General features: G+C 41.1%; 1 protein-coding gene across 2 annotated transcripts in view; it reads left to right on the forward strand.

Moving 5' to 3' along the window:
* HAO1 (hydroxyacid oxidase 1) overlaps positions 1–12,445 on the forward strand; it is a 48,703-nt gene extending 36,258 nt beyond the window's left edge. For both annotated transcript variants that reach the window (XM_007672098.3, XM_039913110.1), the window contains exons 4-8: positions 2,282–2,457; positions 5,918–6,009; positions 8,560–8,718; positions 8,797–8,866; positions 10,081–12,445. In XM_007672098.3, the coding sequence (XP_007670288.1) occupies positions 2,282–2,457; positions 5,918–6,009; positions 8,560–8,718; positions 8,797–8,866; positions 10,081–10,151 (568 nt within the window). In that variant the 3' untranslated portion in view covers positions 10,152–12,445. The remainder of the gene's footprint in view (positions 1–2,281; positions 2,458–5,917; positions 6,010–8,559; positions 8,719–8,796; positions 8,867–10,080) is intronic.
* The last annotated feature ends 3,058 nt before the right edge of the window (positions 12,446–15,503 follow it).

Here is a 15,503-nt window from a genome sequence, read left to right on the forward strand (position 1 = left end):
GACAGCTGTGTGTGGAACCCTGAACTAAGGATGTGGGAGAGTTTAACAGAGGGAAAAGATAGAATTCCTGCCCTCAAGGAACTTTCAATCAAACGGGGGAGACAGAAAAGAAATATTTACACTTAGGAAGAAAAAGAGAATACCACCTTTCTTCCAGCTTTCCAAATGTTTGTTTTTATCTTTTTGAGGGAAAGTTTTCAGGAAAGCTGTCAAGCTGGCCACAGAAAAAAGCCAAATAATATATAGGTTCTCTCCTTTTTCTCTCCTTGCCATACACTCCTCCTATGTGTTAACAAACAGCATGAATTAGGGGAGAAAAGAGATAACGACACAGTTCAGAATGTGTTAAATTGAGCATTATAGTACAAATTGAAATCACAGACAGGTTAAAATGTATGTCCCTTAGTTATAAAAACCACCGCAACTATTAGTAGAGAGAGCCTACCTTTGTGTGCTGATATAGTAATAACATTTATCAAGCACTTACTGGGTAAGAGCACAATAATAATAATAATAATAATGATAATAATGTTATCTGTTAAGCACTTACTATGTGCAGAGCACTGTTCTAAGCGCTCGGGGAGATACAGGGTAATCAGGTTGTCCCACATGAGGCTCACAGTCTTAATCCCCATTTTTCAGATGAGGTAACTGAGGCACAGAGAAGTGAAGTGACTTGCCCACAGTCACTCAGCTGACAATACTAAGCACTACGAGAGAATGCACAGTTGAAAGTTAGACAAATTCACAATCTAACCAAAAACTGTGCCTGAAGACACTCTGTGCAACAGACAATTCAGTGCATATTGTGTGAGTTTCCTATAAAGACTGCTATTTCTAGTTTTTTCATGGTATTTGTCAAGCACTTATTATGTTTCAGGTGCTGTTCAAAGCACTGGGCTAGGTACAAGGTAATCAGGTTGGACAGCCCAAGGCCCACATTTTACAATTCCCATTTTACAGCTGAAGTAGCTGAGGCACAGAGAAGTGAAGAGACTTACCCAAGGTCACACAGCAGACAAGTGGCAGAGCTGGGCTTAGAGCCCAGGTCCTTCTGACTCCCATGCCTATGCTCTATCCTCTACTCTGGGGGGTGTATTTTGAGTGAGTTTGTCCGCTCTTTTAGCAGCATATTTCCATTCCTTGTTAGAGTTGCTCAGTCACATGTGTGTTGCTGAATGCTCCTAATTTCTTTTCACTAATTTAATGGCCCACGTTCGAGGTTGCCAACTTGCATGGACTTTTATTTAAGCTCAGATAAGGGTGTCCCACTCTAGGTAGGACATGGACTGGATCTGATTGTTGCTCCAGGCCATCCCTTAAGCCACAGTTTTATCCAATTACTCTATTAGTACATATTTTTATTTCTGAGTCCCCAGTGAGGGTGTAAGCGCCTTGTGAAAAGGCGTGTGTCACTGCTTTCCGTGGTTTTCCCCAAGTCTTCATACTTGGAGTGCTTACTGGGTGCTGAGCACTGAACTAGGCACCTGGGAGAGTACAGTACAACGGAGTTGTAGACAAGGTCCTATTACTCTACTTCAACTACTGAGCATCTCTACTGTATTGATTGACATCTTACTCTGCGCAGAGTAAGCAGTTGCTTGGGAGAGTACAAGACAATAGAGTTGGGAGACATGATCCCTGCTCTCAAGGAGATTACAGTTTACTTTGAAGGAAGTGTTCTAACCTAACAAATATATTGACCTCTCACGGTCGCACCTGGAGAGTTTCTACCAGTACTCTACCAGTCTCGGCGATGGGAGGGAGCCTCAAGAAGAGGCCTGTCCATTCCATTCTTAGCTTGGGCAGTGGCCAGCGAGTGGAAGGTAATGAGCTACAAGTCAAAACTCACCATGCTGGGCAGCAGCGGCCTGGGAGAGAGTTGAGGGCGGAGACTCGAGTTTACTGTGTGGAAGGCGGCAATAGTAAACCACTTCCTTATTTTTACCAAGAAAACACTATGGATCTACTACCGGAACGACTGCAGATGGAGAATGGGGCGTTCTGGGAGAGATGGTGTCGCTATGGGTCAGAAACAGCTCGATGGCATAAGACAAGACAAAACAAATATATATGCCCCTCTTCACAGTAGAGTTTGGGGAGGAAACTAAAACTTCGAAATGCTTGAATCAGAGGCCCTGTAGGAGAGCAGGTTTTATGTGTGCATGAGGAATGGAGGTCTTCAATGAGCTCCTGGAGGATGAATCATTTTCCATTTAAAGTCTTATATTATGATTTTCTCGGTATTAATTGAATGCTCTTGTTCTCTGTTTCATTTTAGGATGAAAAACTTTGAGACGAGTGACTTGGCCTTCTCTTCCAAGAAGGGATATGGGGATAAGAGTGGACTTGCCGGCTATGTGGCTCAAGCCATAGATCCTTCTATCAACTGGCAGGATATTAAATGGCTGAAGGGACTGACTTCCTTACCAATCGTCGCCAAAGGCATTCTTAGAGGTATGTCCATTCTTGGCTAGGAAAGTTGTTTTTATTTAATGAAAATGGTGATTTGGCACCTGTTCTCCCCACTGCTGAGAGTGTGGACCCCAGATGGGACAGGGATGGTACAGTGATTGGCACAGGGTAGGATAATGATGATGATTATTATTACTACGAATAATTATTGTACCCTTCCAAAGACTTAGAACAGTGCTCTGGACAGGGTAAATGCTCATTGAATACTATAAATTTACTACCAGTTTATAGCTCCATAAAGTGGAGCTCAACAGTTGAATGAAAGCGCCGCAGCACTGAGTATGGTTAGAGCACATGCCTGAGAGTCAGATGGTCATAAATTCTAATCCTGGCTCCACCACTTGTCCGCTTGTGTGACCTTGGGCACATTACTTCACTTCTCTGTACCTCAGTTACCTCATCTGTAAAATGGGGATTGAGACTGTGAACTCCACATGGGACAGGGACCGTGTCCAACACGATTTGTTAGTATCCAGCCCAGTACTTAGTACACTGCCTGGCACATAGTAAGCACTTAACAAATGCTATTATTATTATTACCAAAAAATGTCAAATGGACAGGCCGCCTCTCTTTGAGTCACCAAAACTCAGGATTCAGAGTATATTTTTTACAATGAATATTTTCCCACGGTGATATAAGATATGAATCAGTCCACCGAGATGGATTGTCCTCTCATGCAAGCCTGCAGAAATTCCTTAAATTCTGAGTTCCTGCATCCATGCGTTTGACCTCCGTGCATTTTTTTAAACTACACTGCCACTATGAGTAAAGTGAAAAAAAAAATCTTTCTAAATAAACCAAAAAAGAGATGACATTTAAATGGCAAGGGAGACGTTAAATCAATCCAGCGATGTCTAATTTGTAAACATACAGTTTATACTATCCAGTTTTTATGTAACTATTTGTTCCACTTATTTAATAAACAAAAAGCATTTCTATGGTAACCGCTGAATCAAGGAACAAGTATGGTAACTCTGCATTTCAAGCAACATAATCTGGACTATCCAATGGGCAGCACTCACAGATCTCTTTATTTTTCTTAGGTCTATCCCATGTTCCTCCTCCCATTCAATAGAGTCTACAGCAAGATATTCTTCATTTTCGGGTTTCATTTGATCCCAAAGATGATTAAATATGTTTGGGGAGACTTGGGATGATGGATAGTTGGAAAGATCTGGACAATTATGTTTCTTCAGTACCCCCATTTTAGGATAATGGAATGCAAGATGTAATCTTTTAGTATGGTCAATTTCTGTTCTTGGAAAACTCCAACACAAACTACAAACATGCACTTGAGGACAGGATTTGGCTTTAATCTGTCCCATGCAAACAAACAAATGGTCTCTATGGATAAAGTCATAATGGTTATTAATGTGTGTATCTGATTCGTTGGGTTTTTTTTTTTTTAACTAACTCATCTCATCTTTCGTCATGAGCTTTTCTAAAAAAACTTATCTCGACTTTGCTTCTCAAGCAGTGTGATCTTTACCAAATGTTTTAGCAGAAAACACATCCAATATTCATAAATTCTGCAGATTGTAACGGACGGCACAGACAAAATCAGCAGCAGCAGTAGTGTTTACTGAGCAACTACGGCAGGGGAAGCATTGGACTAGACATTTGAGGGACTACAAAACAGAAGTAAAAGAAGAACGTCGGCCTCAGTGACCTTAAAATTTTACGAATATAAATAAGATACAATGTAATTGCCGCCCTGGCACCCTTTATTCAAGTTTTCCTTAGCCCCAGAACACTTATGCATATATCCATAATTTATTTATATATACTAATGTCCTTCTCCCCCTCTAGACTGTAAGTCCAACGTGTGCAGGGAAAGTGCCTACCAACTCTGTTATACTGCGTGCGTTAACACTCTCCCAAGGTCTTAGTATAGTGCTCTGCACACGGTAAGTGCTCAGTAAATACAATTGATTGATGGATTGACAAGTCCTGGTTTGGAGCCATGTGGCACAGTTTCTAGTCCTGGCTTTTCCACATCTTGGTTGTGTGACCCTAGGCCGATGAAGAGAAGCAGTGTGGTCTAGTGGAAAGAGCACTGGGACTGAGAGGTAGAGGACCTGGGTTGCAATCCAGGCTCTGCCAGTTGTTGTCTGCTGTATGATCTTGGGCAAGTCACTTAACTGCTCTGTGCCTCAGTTACCTCATCTGTAAAATGGGGATTAAAATATCCTCTCTCCAATTTAGACTCAGCTCCATGTTGAGCAGGGACCGTGTCCAACCTGATTATCTTGTACCTACTCCAGTACTTAGTACAGTGCCCGGCACGCAGTAAGTGCTTAACAAGAACCCCCCAAAATAAAATAACTTCACTGTAGCTCGGTGTCTCCATCTGGAAAATGATATATTACTCGTCCTTTGCTATTACCAGGATTTTCATGAGAATTGTGGTGAAATAATGTAGGCATATCCAAATGTTGTGAATTGGGAAAAGTTAAGTATGTCCTTAGACCAATATTACCCTTTGAAAAAATGACGTCTGAAGTTTGGAGATGCTAAACTTTTTAGTAAGAGCCTGAAATTTGATATTTCAGGAAACCCAACTGCTTTAAGTTTACTAATCCATTGCCTAGTCCATTGTTTTCATGACACCTTTGATCATCATCATCCACCTCTTTAAGGGTATTTATTGAGCACTTTTGTGTGCAGAACACTGTACTGGGTGCTTGGGACAGTATTCGATAACAGGATTAGTAGACATGTTCCCAGCTCACAACAAGCTTACTTCTAGAGAAGTAAATGTATTGAGTGGGGATTGTTACTGTGATCCTAAAAATAATGTAGGTCTAGGAGAAGTTTTGTAATTTTGACAAATCAAGGATGAGAATTGCATGCCCATCTGAGGTGTATTAACTACCCACAGATGGCATCTTTCCTATTTGAAGTTATATAAGTGCTAACCTTACTTTTGGCAAAGAGTTTGGCAAATACTACTAATATGATCTGCCAGCTCTGCTGAAAGGACTTTTATTTAAAAGTGTCAGTTAAACAGTCAATTAGCGGTATTCATTGAACAGTTTCTGTGTACAGAGCACTAACCTAAGCACTTGGGTGAGTACCATAGAATAAGCAGACACAAGGCCTTCCCTCAAGGAGATAAATACACATCCTGTACTTGGCTAGGTTTTGTACCCTTCAGTCTTCATCATCCCAAAAGGACAGTGACGAGGTCTCATTTCCACCTGTGTTTATTCTCCCAGCCATTAATACAGTATACTGCCCATAGTAAGTACTCAAACACTATTTCTACTACTTACTGGGCACAGATCACTGTAATAATGACTTTAGAAGAAGACAGTAGAGTTGGTAGTCCTGCCTTCAAGAAGTTTACAATCTAGTGGATTAGCAACATTTCTGAACTGTCATCCTACAATCTAGTGGATTAACAACAGATTCTGAACTGTAATCTCTTATTTCTTCTAGCTGATGATGCCCGAGAGGCAGTGAAATATGGGGTCAGTGGAATCTTGGTATCTAACCATGGGGCACGCCAACTGGATGGAGTGCCTGCTACAGTGAGTACTGGCCCTCCCCGTGAATTCCTTTCCCTTGCAATTTGGGCTTTGGCCATTCTCCTGGGTGGATTCAGTGGGTAAAAGAGACATACCAGAGGGCTTTAAACACAATGAACACTTAGCCGGGAGAATGTGGCACTTCAGTGAACGGCTAGAGTGATGAGAAATCTGCTCACCTTAGGCAGGACAGGTACAGGGACTTGGGAAGCGAGGGGAGAAAGATAGGAGGAAAGAGAAAAGTGGAGACAAAGAAAGAAAGAAAAGAAAGGAAATGAGGAAGGGGACCCTCAACTCACAATTCCCGAAGACACCATTGCCCTGGAGGCCCCGGCAGACAGAGGGGACTGCATGATGATTGGACAGTATCCCTCCCACCCTTTTAATCCCACAGAGATCGATCTCACCCCTTGCAGGAAGGGAGTAGCTTAGAGTTCCCATGCTTCCATAGTTCCAGGGGCTGGGAGTGCTGGGGATGTCTTGGGGAGTCTCCCTTGCTCTGAGGTAGCAGTCTTACTTTCCCAACTTTTAGAACATGGGAAACGTGGTGGCAATTTGTCATTCATTCATTTATTCATTCATGCAATAATATTTGTTCAGTCCCTACTGTTTGCATAGTTTCTGTTAATGAGTTGTGACAGCATGGCTTACTGGATAGAACATAGGCCTGGGAGTCAGAAGGAGCCGGGTTCTAATCCCAGTTCTGCCACTTGCCAGCTGTGTGCCCTTGGGCAAGTCTCCTAACTTCTCCATGCCTCAGTTACCTCATCTGTAAAATGGGGATTACAACTGTGAGCCCAAAACTGTTCTAAGCTATGGCTTACATACAAGGTAATCAGGGTGGACACGGTCCCTTGTATGTACGCCGGTGCTTAGAACAGTGCCGGGGATAAAGTAAGTGCTTAACAAATACCATCATCATTATTACCATTATTGTTATCGAGTGAATTTTACCCTGACTAGTTAGTAATCAGCGGCTTCCGAGATGAGCGAGTGATAAAGGAGATAGAACTGAAGCTGAGATAATAAATGAGAGGCAATATAACCGAGCGGAAAGTGGGTTCTAACCCCAAGTCTTCCTTTAGTCTGTTGCATGACCTTTGCCAAGTCACTTAGTCTCTCTGTGTTTCAGTTTTCTTATCTACACAATGAGGATAAAATGCCTCTTCTTTCTACCTCAAACTGTGAGTCCCACAGGGAATAGGGGCTCTTTCTGATCACCTTCTATCCACTCCAGTGCTTAGCACACATTAGCTTAGCACATATCCTCTCGAGTTGCCTCGCTTAGTGACCTGACTGGGGTGAGAGGCAACGTACACCATTGTTTGTTTGTAGCACAGTGCTAAGCACATAGTAAACACAATGAATACCAATAGCTTTTTTATTTTTGAAACATTTGATGAATATTTCCCCTGGAATTATGTAACTGTCACATTCTTGGTACATTAAAGCTTAACCCGAAAGGTTGCTGGACACACTCCATATCTCCTCTATTATAACAAGAATTGGGGTACTCCACTTGAAGCAGATGACCTCAAAATAACCGACAGACTGTGGGATGGCAGAAACTGTGCTAATTGTTCTAAATGAGCTGTTCTAGGATCGATTTGTGGTCGCTCTTTCATAGTCATCAGAGCGTAAGTTTCTTATGGGAGGTATCGCTCCTTGCTTTTAATTTCCCAAGCATTTAGCACAGTGCTTTGCATTGAATGATTACTCATTAAATCCTGTTATTACTATTATTCCTTGGGATTTGGAGATAGCTGCAGGGATCTGGAGTTCGTAGCTTGATAACCATTTCTATTCAATCTTCATGCAAACGATTTATTGGAACAGTATCGTGCCCAGTAAAGTTAGGGTTGTATCTGTGCTGCATGCGGTGTTTTAATTTACATCTAGAATGTTCTCTCTTACATCTTACATGTAGATACGAGACTCCAATCTGGAGTTGATTTTATAATACAAACTCCATGTTAGAAGTATCTTCAGTAGGTCATTTTTAGGGCAGTTCAGTATTTGTAACAATCTAAACAGACTTTATTTGGTGGGCTTTGAATTGTGTATTGAACCCAAACCAGTTAATATTTCCTCGTTTCTTGTTACAAATTGGGGAAACATGCTTAATTATAGCTTGCATCATGGTTTGGAAATAGTGGCGCTTATATGTTGATGTAATTTGTGCGAATGTAGAACAGGACTATGTAGACGTAAATGGATCCAAACTATGTTTGGCCTGGTAGCAAAACCAGAAGGAAAAGGGGAAAATTGTTTTGTTACATGCCAATGTTTGTAGGGAGTGGGCCAAATTCTTCCCACAGTAACTCCCTTGAAACTCTTCCTGAAATGTGCCTCCTAAATCCAAGCCTTAAGGCAAACAGCCCATCGGTGTTTGCTCTTAACCCACATTTTGTCTTTCAAATTCTGCATTCTTATTCACCAAGCTATACTACAAATTAGGCTGGCTCTCCAGAATCCTCTCCAGTTGCCTCCTTTAGCGACCCGACAAGGTTGACAGGGTCGCTTACAACATTGTTTGTCATTTTGCATCCACAGATCGATGTCTTGTCTGAAGTCGTGGAAGCGGTGGAAGGGCAAGTGGAAGTGTTTCTGGATGGGGGAGTTCGGAAGGGCACAGATGTTCTTAAAGCTATAGCTCTTGGTGCCAGGGCGGTATTTATAGGCCGACCTATTATCTGGGGATTGGCTTATCAGGTAAGGAAAGGTGGTGTTGGATGTGAATTAGGTTGCTTGGGCTGAGCTTTACCGGACCCTTTCTTGTCTTTTACTAAGGGTGAGGAAGGAGCCAAGAATGTCCTTAAAATGCTGAAAGAAGAATTCCAATTGGCAATGGCTCTGACTGGTGAGAAGTGAAACCCTCTCTTTGGAAGAAATAATAGCTCCTGTTTTCACTGAACCATCTGAGAAGGCCACCAAAATCTAGGAATATCTGGTATCCTTTTGCCACCTCGGAAAGCTGTGGGCTTAAAAAGCTTTCTTCTTAATGTATAAAAATGTAACCTATGTGGATAGGGTATTAGAAAGCAATGCAAATCAAGCCTGACAGGAGTTCTGAGGTGCAATAGAGAAGCAGCGTGACCTAATGGTTAGAGCACGGTCTTGGGAGTAAGAGGGACCTGGGTTTAAATCCCGGCTCTGCCTCTTGTCTGCTATGTGACTTTGGGCAATTCTCTTAATTTCTCTCTGCCCCAATTACCTCATATGTAAAATGGAAATTAAGACAGTGAGCCCCACGTGGGACTGGACTGTGTCCAACCTGATTGACCTGAATCCACTCCAAAGATTAGTATGGTGCCTGTCACATAGTAAATGCTTAACATATGCCATAAAAAAAATTAAAAAACTGATAGGACTTTTGTAACCATAAACTGAGTTGACACTGAATTTGTCCAGTCACACTGACACAGAATTTGTCCAGTCACGCTGACACTGAATTTGTAAAATTTCTCCAGGTTCTCAGTCTCCCATCTGATTTCATCCAAAAAACCCCAGTAATCATTTTTGCCCCCAATCCTCCCGAGTTTCTGGCCCCTTTTGACTCAGGCTGAGTTCCCATTGCCTTTAGGCCATTATCTCGCTCATTTAGATAGAAAACACTTGGAATTGAAAGAAACAATGTGAGTCGTTTGTCTTCTTGCCTTGAAAAATCCAAAATCGATAGAGTACTCCACCTAATTGCCCAGCTCCTTACTTGACTTTTTTACTTGACTTTGCCCGTGTAGACACGACCCAAAGGAGAGAGTGCCAGCCTCTGAATCATCACCCTGGGTTTTCCTTTGCTACATAGACAGATCCTAAAAGAAAGCTTTCAGCCCCTGAATATCTATTAAATGTGGCAGAAAGAATATACTCTTTGTGTTAATAAAAATATGTGCCAGTCATTTCGTGTTAAGGACTGTTTGGGTAATAAAAATGGTCTCACGCCACAGAAGAGTTGGCAAGCCTACTTTGAACCATAAACCTTACATTAGTCGTTTTACATTCCTTGGGAAAACCATTACCCGACTGATTATTATTGCATTTATTTTATATTAAATGTATGCTTTATTTTTTCAGGGTGCCGGAATGTAAAAGGCATTGACAAGACATTGGTGAGGAAAAATCCATTTGCTGTTTCCAAGTTCTGACAGTGCACAATATTTTCCCATCTGTATTCTTTTTTTCCAATGAGTGTTTCTTGACAAAGAGATACTGTGCAGAGGGTGACCATGGTCTGTAATTTCGCGCCACTCTACAATAGACGTCGTTATTCTCCATCAAAATAAAACCCTCTTTTAGTTAATTGCTTTTGACTTTTCAATGTGTGTCCTTAGGAACCTTTAAAAAAGAAATGTGCTTGCATCCTGGAACTAAATTAACTGTTTAAAAGAAAACATTAAAAAAAGTGTTTGGGCAACAAAATCCACTGGAATGGAAAAAGTTGGATTTGCAAAAGATTCCCTTTGGCTGAATTGAACTTGCCTCTGAGATATTCAGGACTTGGCCCCTGGAAAGCTTTTAACATTGGAATTCTCTTAAAGAAAGACACTGATTACTCTCAAATGCTGAGAAGCGGTTGGAGGGCCTAAATACCTGAGATCTAGATTGTGATCCCCGTGTTGGACAGGGTCTGTGTCTGACCTGATTAATTTATATCTACCCGGCACTTAGTACAGTCCTCTGTTCCTTGGTACATAATAAGCACTTAGCAAAAAACCATGATAATACTGACTTCCTGGGAGATGGGGTCATAGGCCGTTTGAACCCAAAGCGGTGGCTGAACACCCAGTGGGATGTTGGAATGTTGAGAAGTGTCAGTCTCCACTGCTTCCATCTCTGGGCCCATTTCCCTTTGGTGTGTTTGACCTTCTCTGTTTCCTCTTTGCTCACAGTCCTCTTCCTTCCCATTTCACTGTGGCTTCACCTCCACTACTTATACTCTGCCTTACCTCGCAATACGTTGTTGGAGAGACAGCCACCATCAGGAGAATATTGGGGTTTCTGTGCACTGATAATAGTTAATTTTGACTCTCGTGACTTTAGAAGTGGGATTTGGAAGAGTGAAGTGGCAGGATGTGCTTAACAGTTACCTTTATTATTATGATTAGGAAGAGAAAATTTGGAGCCCTGCCTTCTTCATGATAATTACCATTTGGGGAAATTTGTAAAAGACGTCTTTATATTTCCAGGTGGACAGAACCCTAAATGTGACCTAGCCTCAAGGTTGTTATAGCTCCAAAATCAATCAATAAGTAGTATACTCTGAGTGTTTACTCTGTTCAGGGCACTATAGTGAGGATTTGGAGGGTGCAGTGAAATTAGTAAAAACACTTCCTGCCTTTAAGGAGTTTACAATCTCTTGAAAACCTCGAGATGAAATATTATCCTCTTTGATAATAACAGTACTGCAGCAATTTTCAAACCAATTCCAGCTTTGCTTGTTGCATTCCAGTAGGGAATAAGTTATTTACTAAGAATATATAGAAACCCAGAGGAGTTACCTCTTCCCTAATTTCTGAAAACAGTGATTATCATTAGAGTTTGGTAATTAGACTTGACAGACTGACAGTCTTGCTTTCTGTTCTAAGGCATATTTGCCTCTTAGTATGAAAATGTGAATTTCTAATGTGAAAATATACCTACACAAATTATGTTTACATGGACCCCTAGTCGCCTAGTAAAACAGGACCACTCCACCACTAGAGCGTAAGCTGCTTGTGAGCAGGGAATATCAACTTGTTTCATCATCAGTGGTATTTATTGAGCGCCTATGCGCTGAAGAGCACTGCACAAATTGCTTCAAAGAGAAGACAGAGACAACAGAGTCGGTAGAGAAGTTCTCTGCCCACAACAAGGTCTCAGTATAGAGGACGTCTTTATTTCGTTCATCCCCATCTCCTAATTCAGTGCTCTGCACTGAACAAGCCCTCAATAAAAACTGTAACTACTGCTTAAAATTATATCTTAAGCCTGTTGCAGAGCTAAGGGGAGGAATGCTCAGTATGTACTATACTTTTTATTATACATAAATATGCACTGCTCTTGTAATGTGATTTGTGTAAGTGACCTAACCTTTCTGATAGTCTGTTTTACATCTGTATATGGAAGATGCCATTCTGGTCATTCTGGCTAGGGAAGTATTTTGAAATCCATAGATGGAAGCCATAATTGAAATACAAAATACAATCTGAATGCAATTTTGATCATTCTTCTGTGTGACTGCTGAACTAACCACTCCCCCGTTGATCTTGCCCAGATATTGGAGTTTTTATAAAAATAACCTTAAAGAAATGGAGTATTACAAGGTGAAAGAAAATTGTGGCTTAATTTCAAAATACAAAAAAGCCTTGTATTATAAGATTCTTGCTTGATTTATTGCATTATGTGCAGTGTTGTGTGGCATTTGCATGGCAACAAAATAAATTTTCTCTCTTTAAGGACATTTTGAGGTTTCACATGACAATTATAGAATGACATCAAAAGATGTTTATTTTATAAAATGTAAATATGATGTGACTCAAAGGATAATAGCTTAATATGTTGGATAGTTTAGAAGGTGCAATTTTCTGTACTTAACATAGTCTAATGAGCAATAGGTAATCTGTTCCATCACACGGCCACCCACTGTAATTTAGGAAAAAGGAAATCAATGAATGTGTTGTTGGGATTGCCTAATTAACTGCTTACCTGATCCTGTAAAAAAAAAAAAAACCAAAACCCCAAAAAACAAGCAAATAACCCCCCCCCCCAAATCTACTTAACGAGCAGACAGAATTCCAAACTCAGTTTCTAATAACTTCTAAAAATAGGGAGGATTTTAGTATCTAAACAAAATCTCTAATTTTGAAAAAGAATTCCGTGAGTAATGTTTTCCAATTCCAAGATTCATTTAGGGTGATAGAATTTCTTTGGTGATTATTTGTTCTCCAAATCCTGGCATGTTCCTTCATCACCATGTTCTTCATTCTCATCTTTCTTGTTTAAATAAAACAACATTCTTTTAGTCTATAAACAGAATAAATGAGAAGGGAATGGATAGTGTAGCTGGAGGTAAACCTATTCACTGTGAAATTTCCTTCTTATTGCTCATTTCACACTAGATCTTTTTCTTTCTGCAAACACTCTTGATCAAGTGGTGATTGCCAGTACAAGAGGCTGATATTCCCACCAGCAGACCGGTGTCTAGAGGAACATGTTTTGGGGAGTGGAAAATGTTTGCCACTGTTCTATGGTTGTTGGACCTGGGTTCTCGAGTTCCCAGTTCTACTCCTAGCTGGCTAAAATGTGCCAAGTGCTGCTTCCCTGCTCACCTATTCACTCTGTGAGCCAACAGGGATGTGATTGACAAGGGACAAGGGAGCGTGGCTGGCTCTGGGTGAGCCACTGGCATTCTTATCAATTCTTCTGAGTAAGGTCTCGGTCCTGAAATCTCCAAATGAAGCTCATCCCTCATTCTCTATCATCACATCTCTTCCTGCACTTCCTTCCACTGTTCAACCACACGTTTGTTCTTAAACAGGGTGGCCATTCATCACATTTGAAATGGGAAAGTCCAGTTTTCACTTGATTTGTTGGTAGTCTGGTATTGATATAGTATGTATATATAGTTTGGTTTCCTGTGTTTGTGGGGTTTTTTTTTTGAGTTGATGATTGTGATTGACTTTAAGGCTCTTACTAGGCTATTTTTGATTTAGACCTTTGGCTCCCAAATATATAAAATGACCCCAAAGGAAGCATTTCACTGTGATTATAAAAGCATTTTTGAATGCTCCAAAGGAGAGAATTGAATTATCTCACTGTCAAAGCTATTATTGGTTTGGGACAACAATGAAAAGGACTAATTAAATCCGTAGACAGTGTAAAAGCCTCATTTAACCAGTAGCCTGCCCTTCTACCTAGAGCCAAAGAGACAGCTTTGAGTTCATCTCCTCTCTTTTTGCTTCTCACTGTTTGGAAGAAAGGATAGTGACTAAATTAAATGGCAAAATACCAGCAAAGAGGGAAAGTAGAAACCAACTCAGATAATCCACAAATTAGATAATCAGCCTTTGGATAATTGAGAATTGGCCAAAAACTATTTCAATTTGAGTAGCCTAGTGGGAATAGCATGGAACTGGGTGTCAGGAACACTGAATTCTAGTCCTGACTCTGCCACTTACCTGCCAAGGCAAGTCACTTAATTTCTCTTCTCAGTAGTAAAATGGGGATAATCGATCATATTTGCTGAGCACTCAGTATGTGCAGACCACTGTATTAAGTGTTTGGAAAAACACAATATAATGGATATAACAGAATATAACACATAATATCAATATAATGAATTGATATTCACGTTTCCTATCCACTCCCCCTTCCCTCCTAACTGATCCCTTTGTAGGACAGGGACTACGGCTGATCTGATTATCATGTCCACTCCAGCACTTAACACAGGGCTCGTCACGCAGTAAGTGCTTAAAAAGTACCGTTATTGTTATGAATAAGCATATATTTTACCGAAATTATTTTTCTCATTCTGTTCACCCCTTTGAAACTTCACTGAGAGTGCTGTCTGGTGGCAGCGTTCAATTGTCCCCTCTTTGCCACTAGAGGGAGAAGGATAAACAGTTCAGTGGAAACAAGATAGGTTTTCTACGATGTAGACGTGTGCATTATCGGTTAACGACGCACAGTGTATGCTGAGTGCTGCTATGTGTTTGGCGGGGAGAGAGAGGGGAGGATGGAATTCATTTCTTATCAAAGCATAATACATCTGGTTTTCTTCAGTTTACTACTAATGTAAGCATGATGCACCCAATTCATACATATTAGTTAGATGAAATTGCCATTTTTTGGGGCCCATGACGTCACAGTTGATGTCGCTTAGTATGGCCCTACCTGTGTAGGACAAAGGACACTCCCCTGCATGTCTCGAGATCCAACTTGAATCTGATTTTGGCAGAGATGAGAACAGTTAGAAAACATTCTGCCTCTCCTATTTCTTGAGGTCAGTGAATCAATAATGTTTATTGATCCCTTACCACACGTGAAACGCTGTGGTAAGTGCTTGGGAGACTACGGAAAAGCGGTGGCTCCACTTCTCACCAGATTACGGGACCAGATGGAGCCATCTGTGCATCTCCTGGACTCCTGGACCTCCTGCTGCAGAGTTTACGGTCTAGTTGGGGAGACTGGAATTGAAATAGCTTTACGGTTACGAGGAAAAAGAAATGGATGAGATATGAGTTAGTGTTAAGTCAGTATACCTGTTAGTGGTACGGTTCGTCGCAGAGACACAATTGTGTAGTTGGAGTAGAAGGACTGGAGTGGTGGTTGGGGTTATAACCAAGAGAGAGAGGGAAAGAGAAATGAACTGGGGAAGTCTTCCCGGAGGTGTGATTTCAGAAGGGCTTTGAAAATGGGGCGACGAGTGGTTCGGCAGGTATGAAGAAGAAGGGGAGTCTTGGGAGTGTAAGGGCATGAGCAAGAGGTAGGTAGTAGCTGAAATGAGGAGTTTCGGAGAG

The sequence above is a fragment of the Ornithorhynchus anatinus genome, chromosome 9 (assembly GCF_004115215.2).
Source record: "Ornithorhynchus anatinus isolate Pmale09 chromosome 9, mOrnAna1.pri.v4, whole genome shotgun sequence".
Lineage (NCBI taxonomy): Eukaryota > Metazoa > Chordata > Mammalia > Monotremata > Ornithorhynchidae > Ornithorhynchus > Ornithorhynchus anatinus.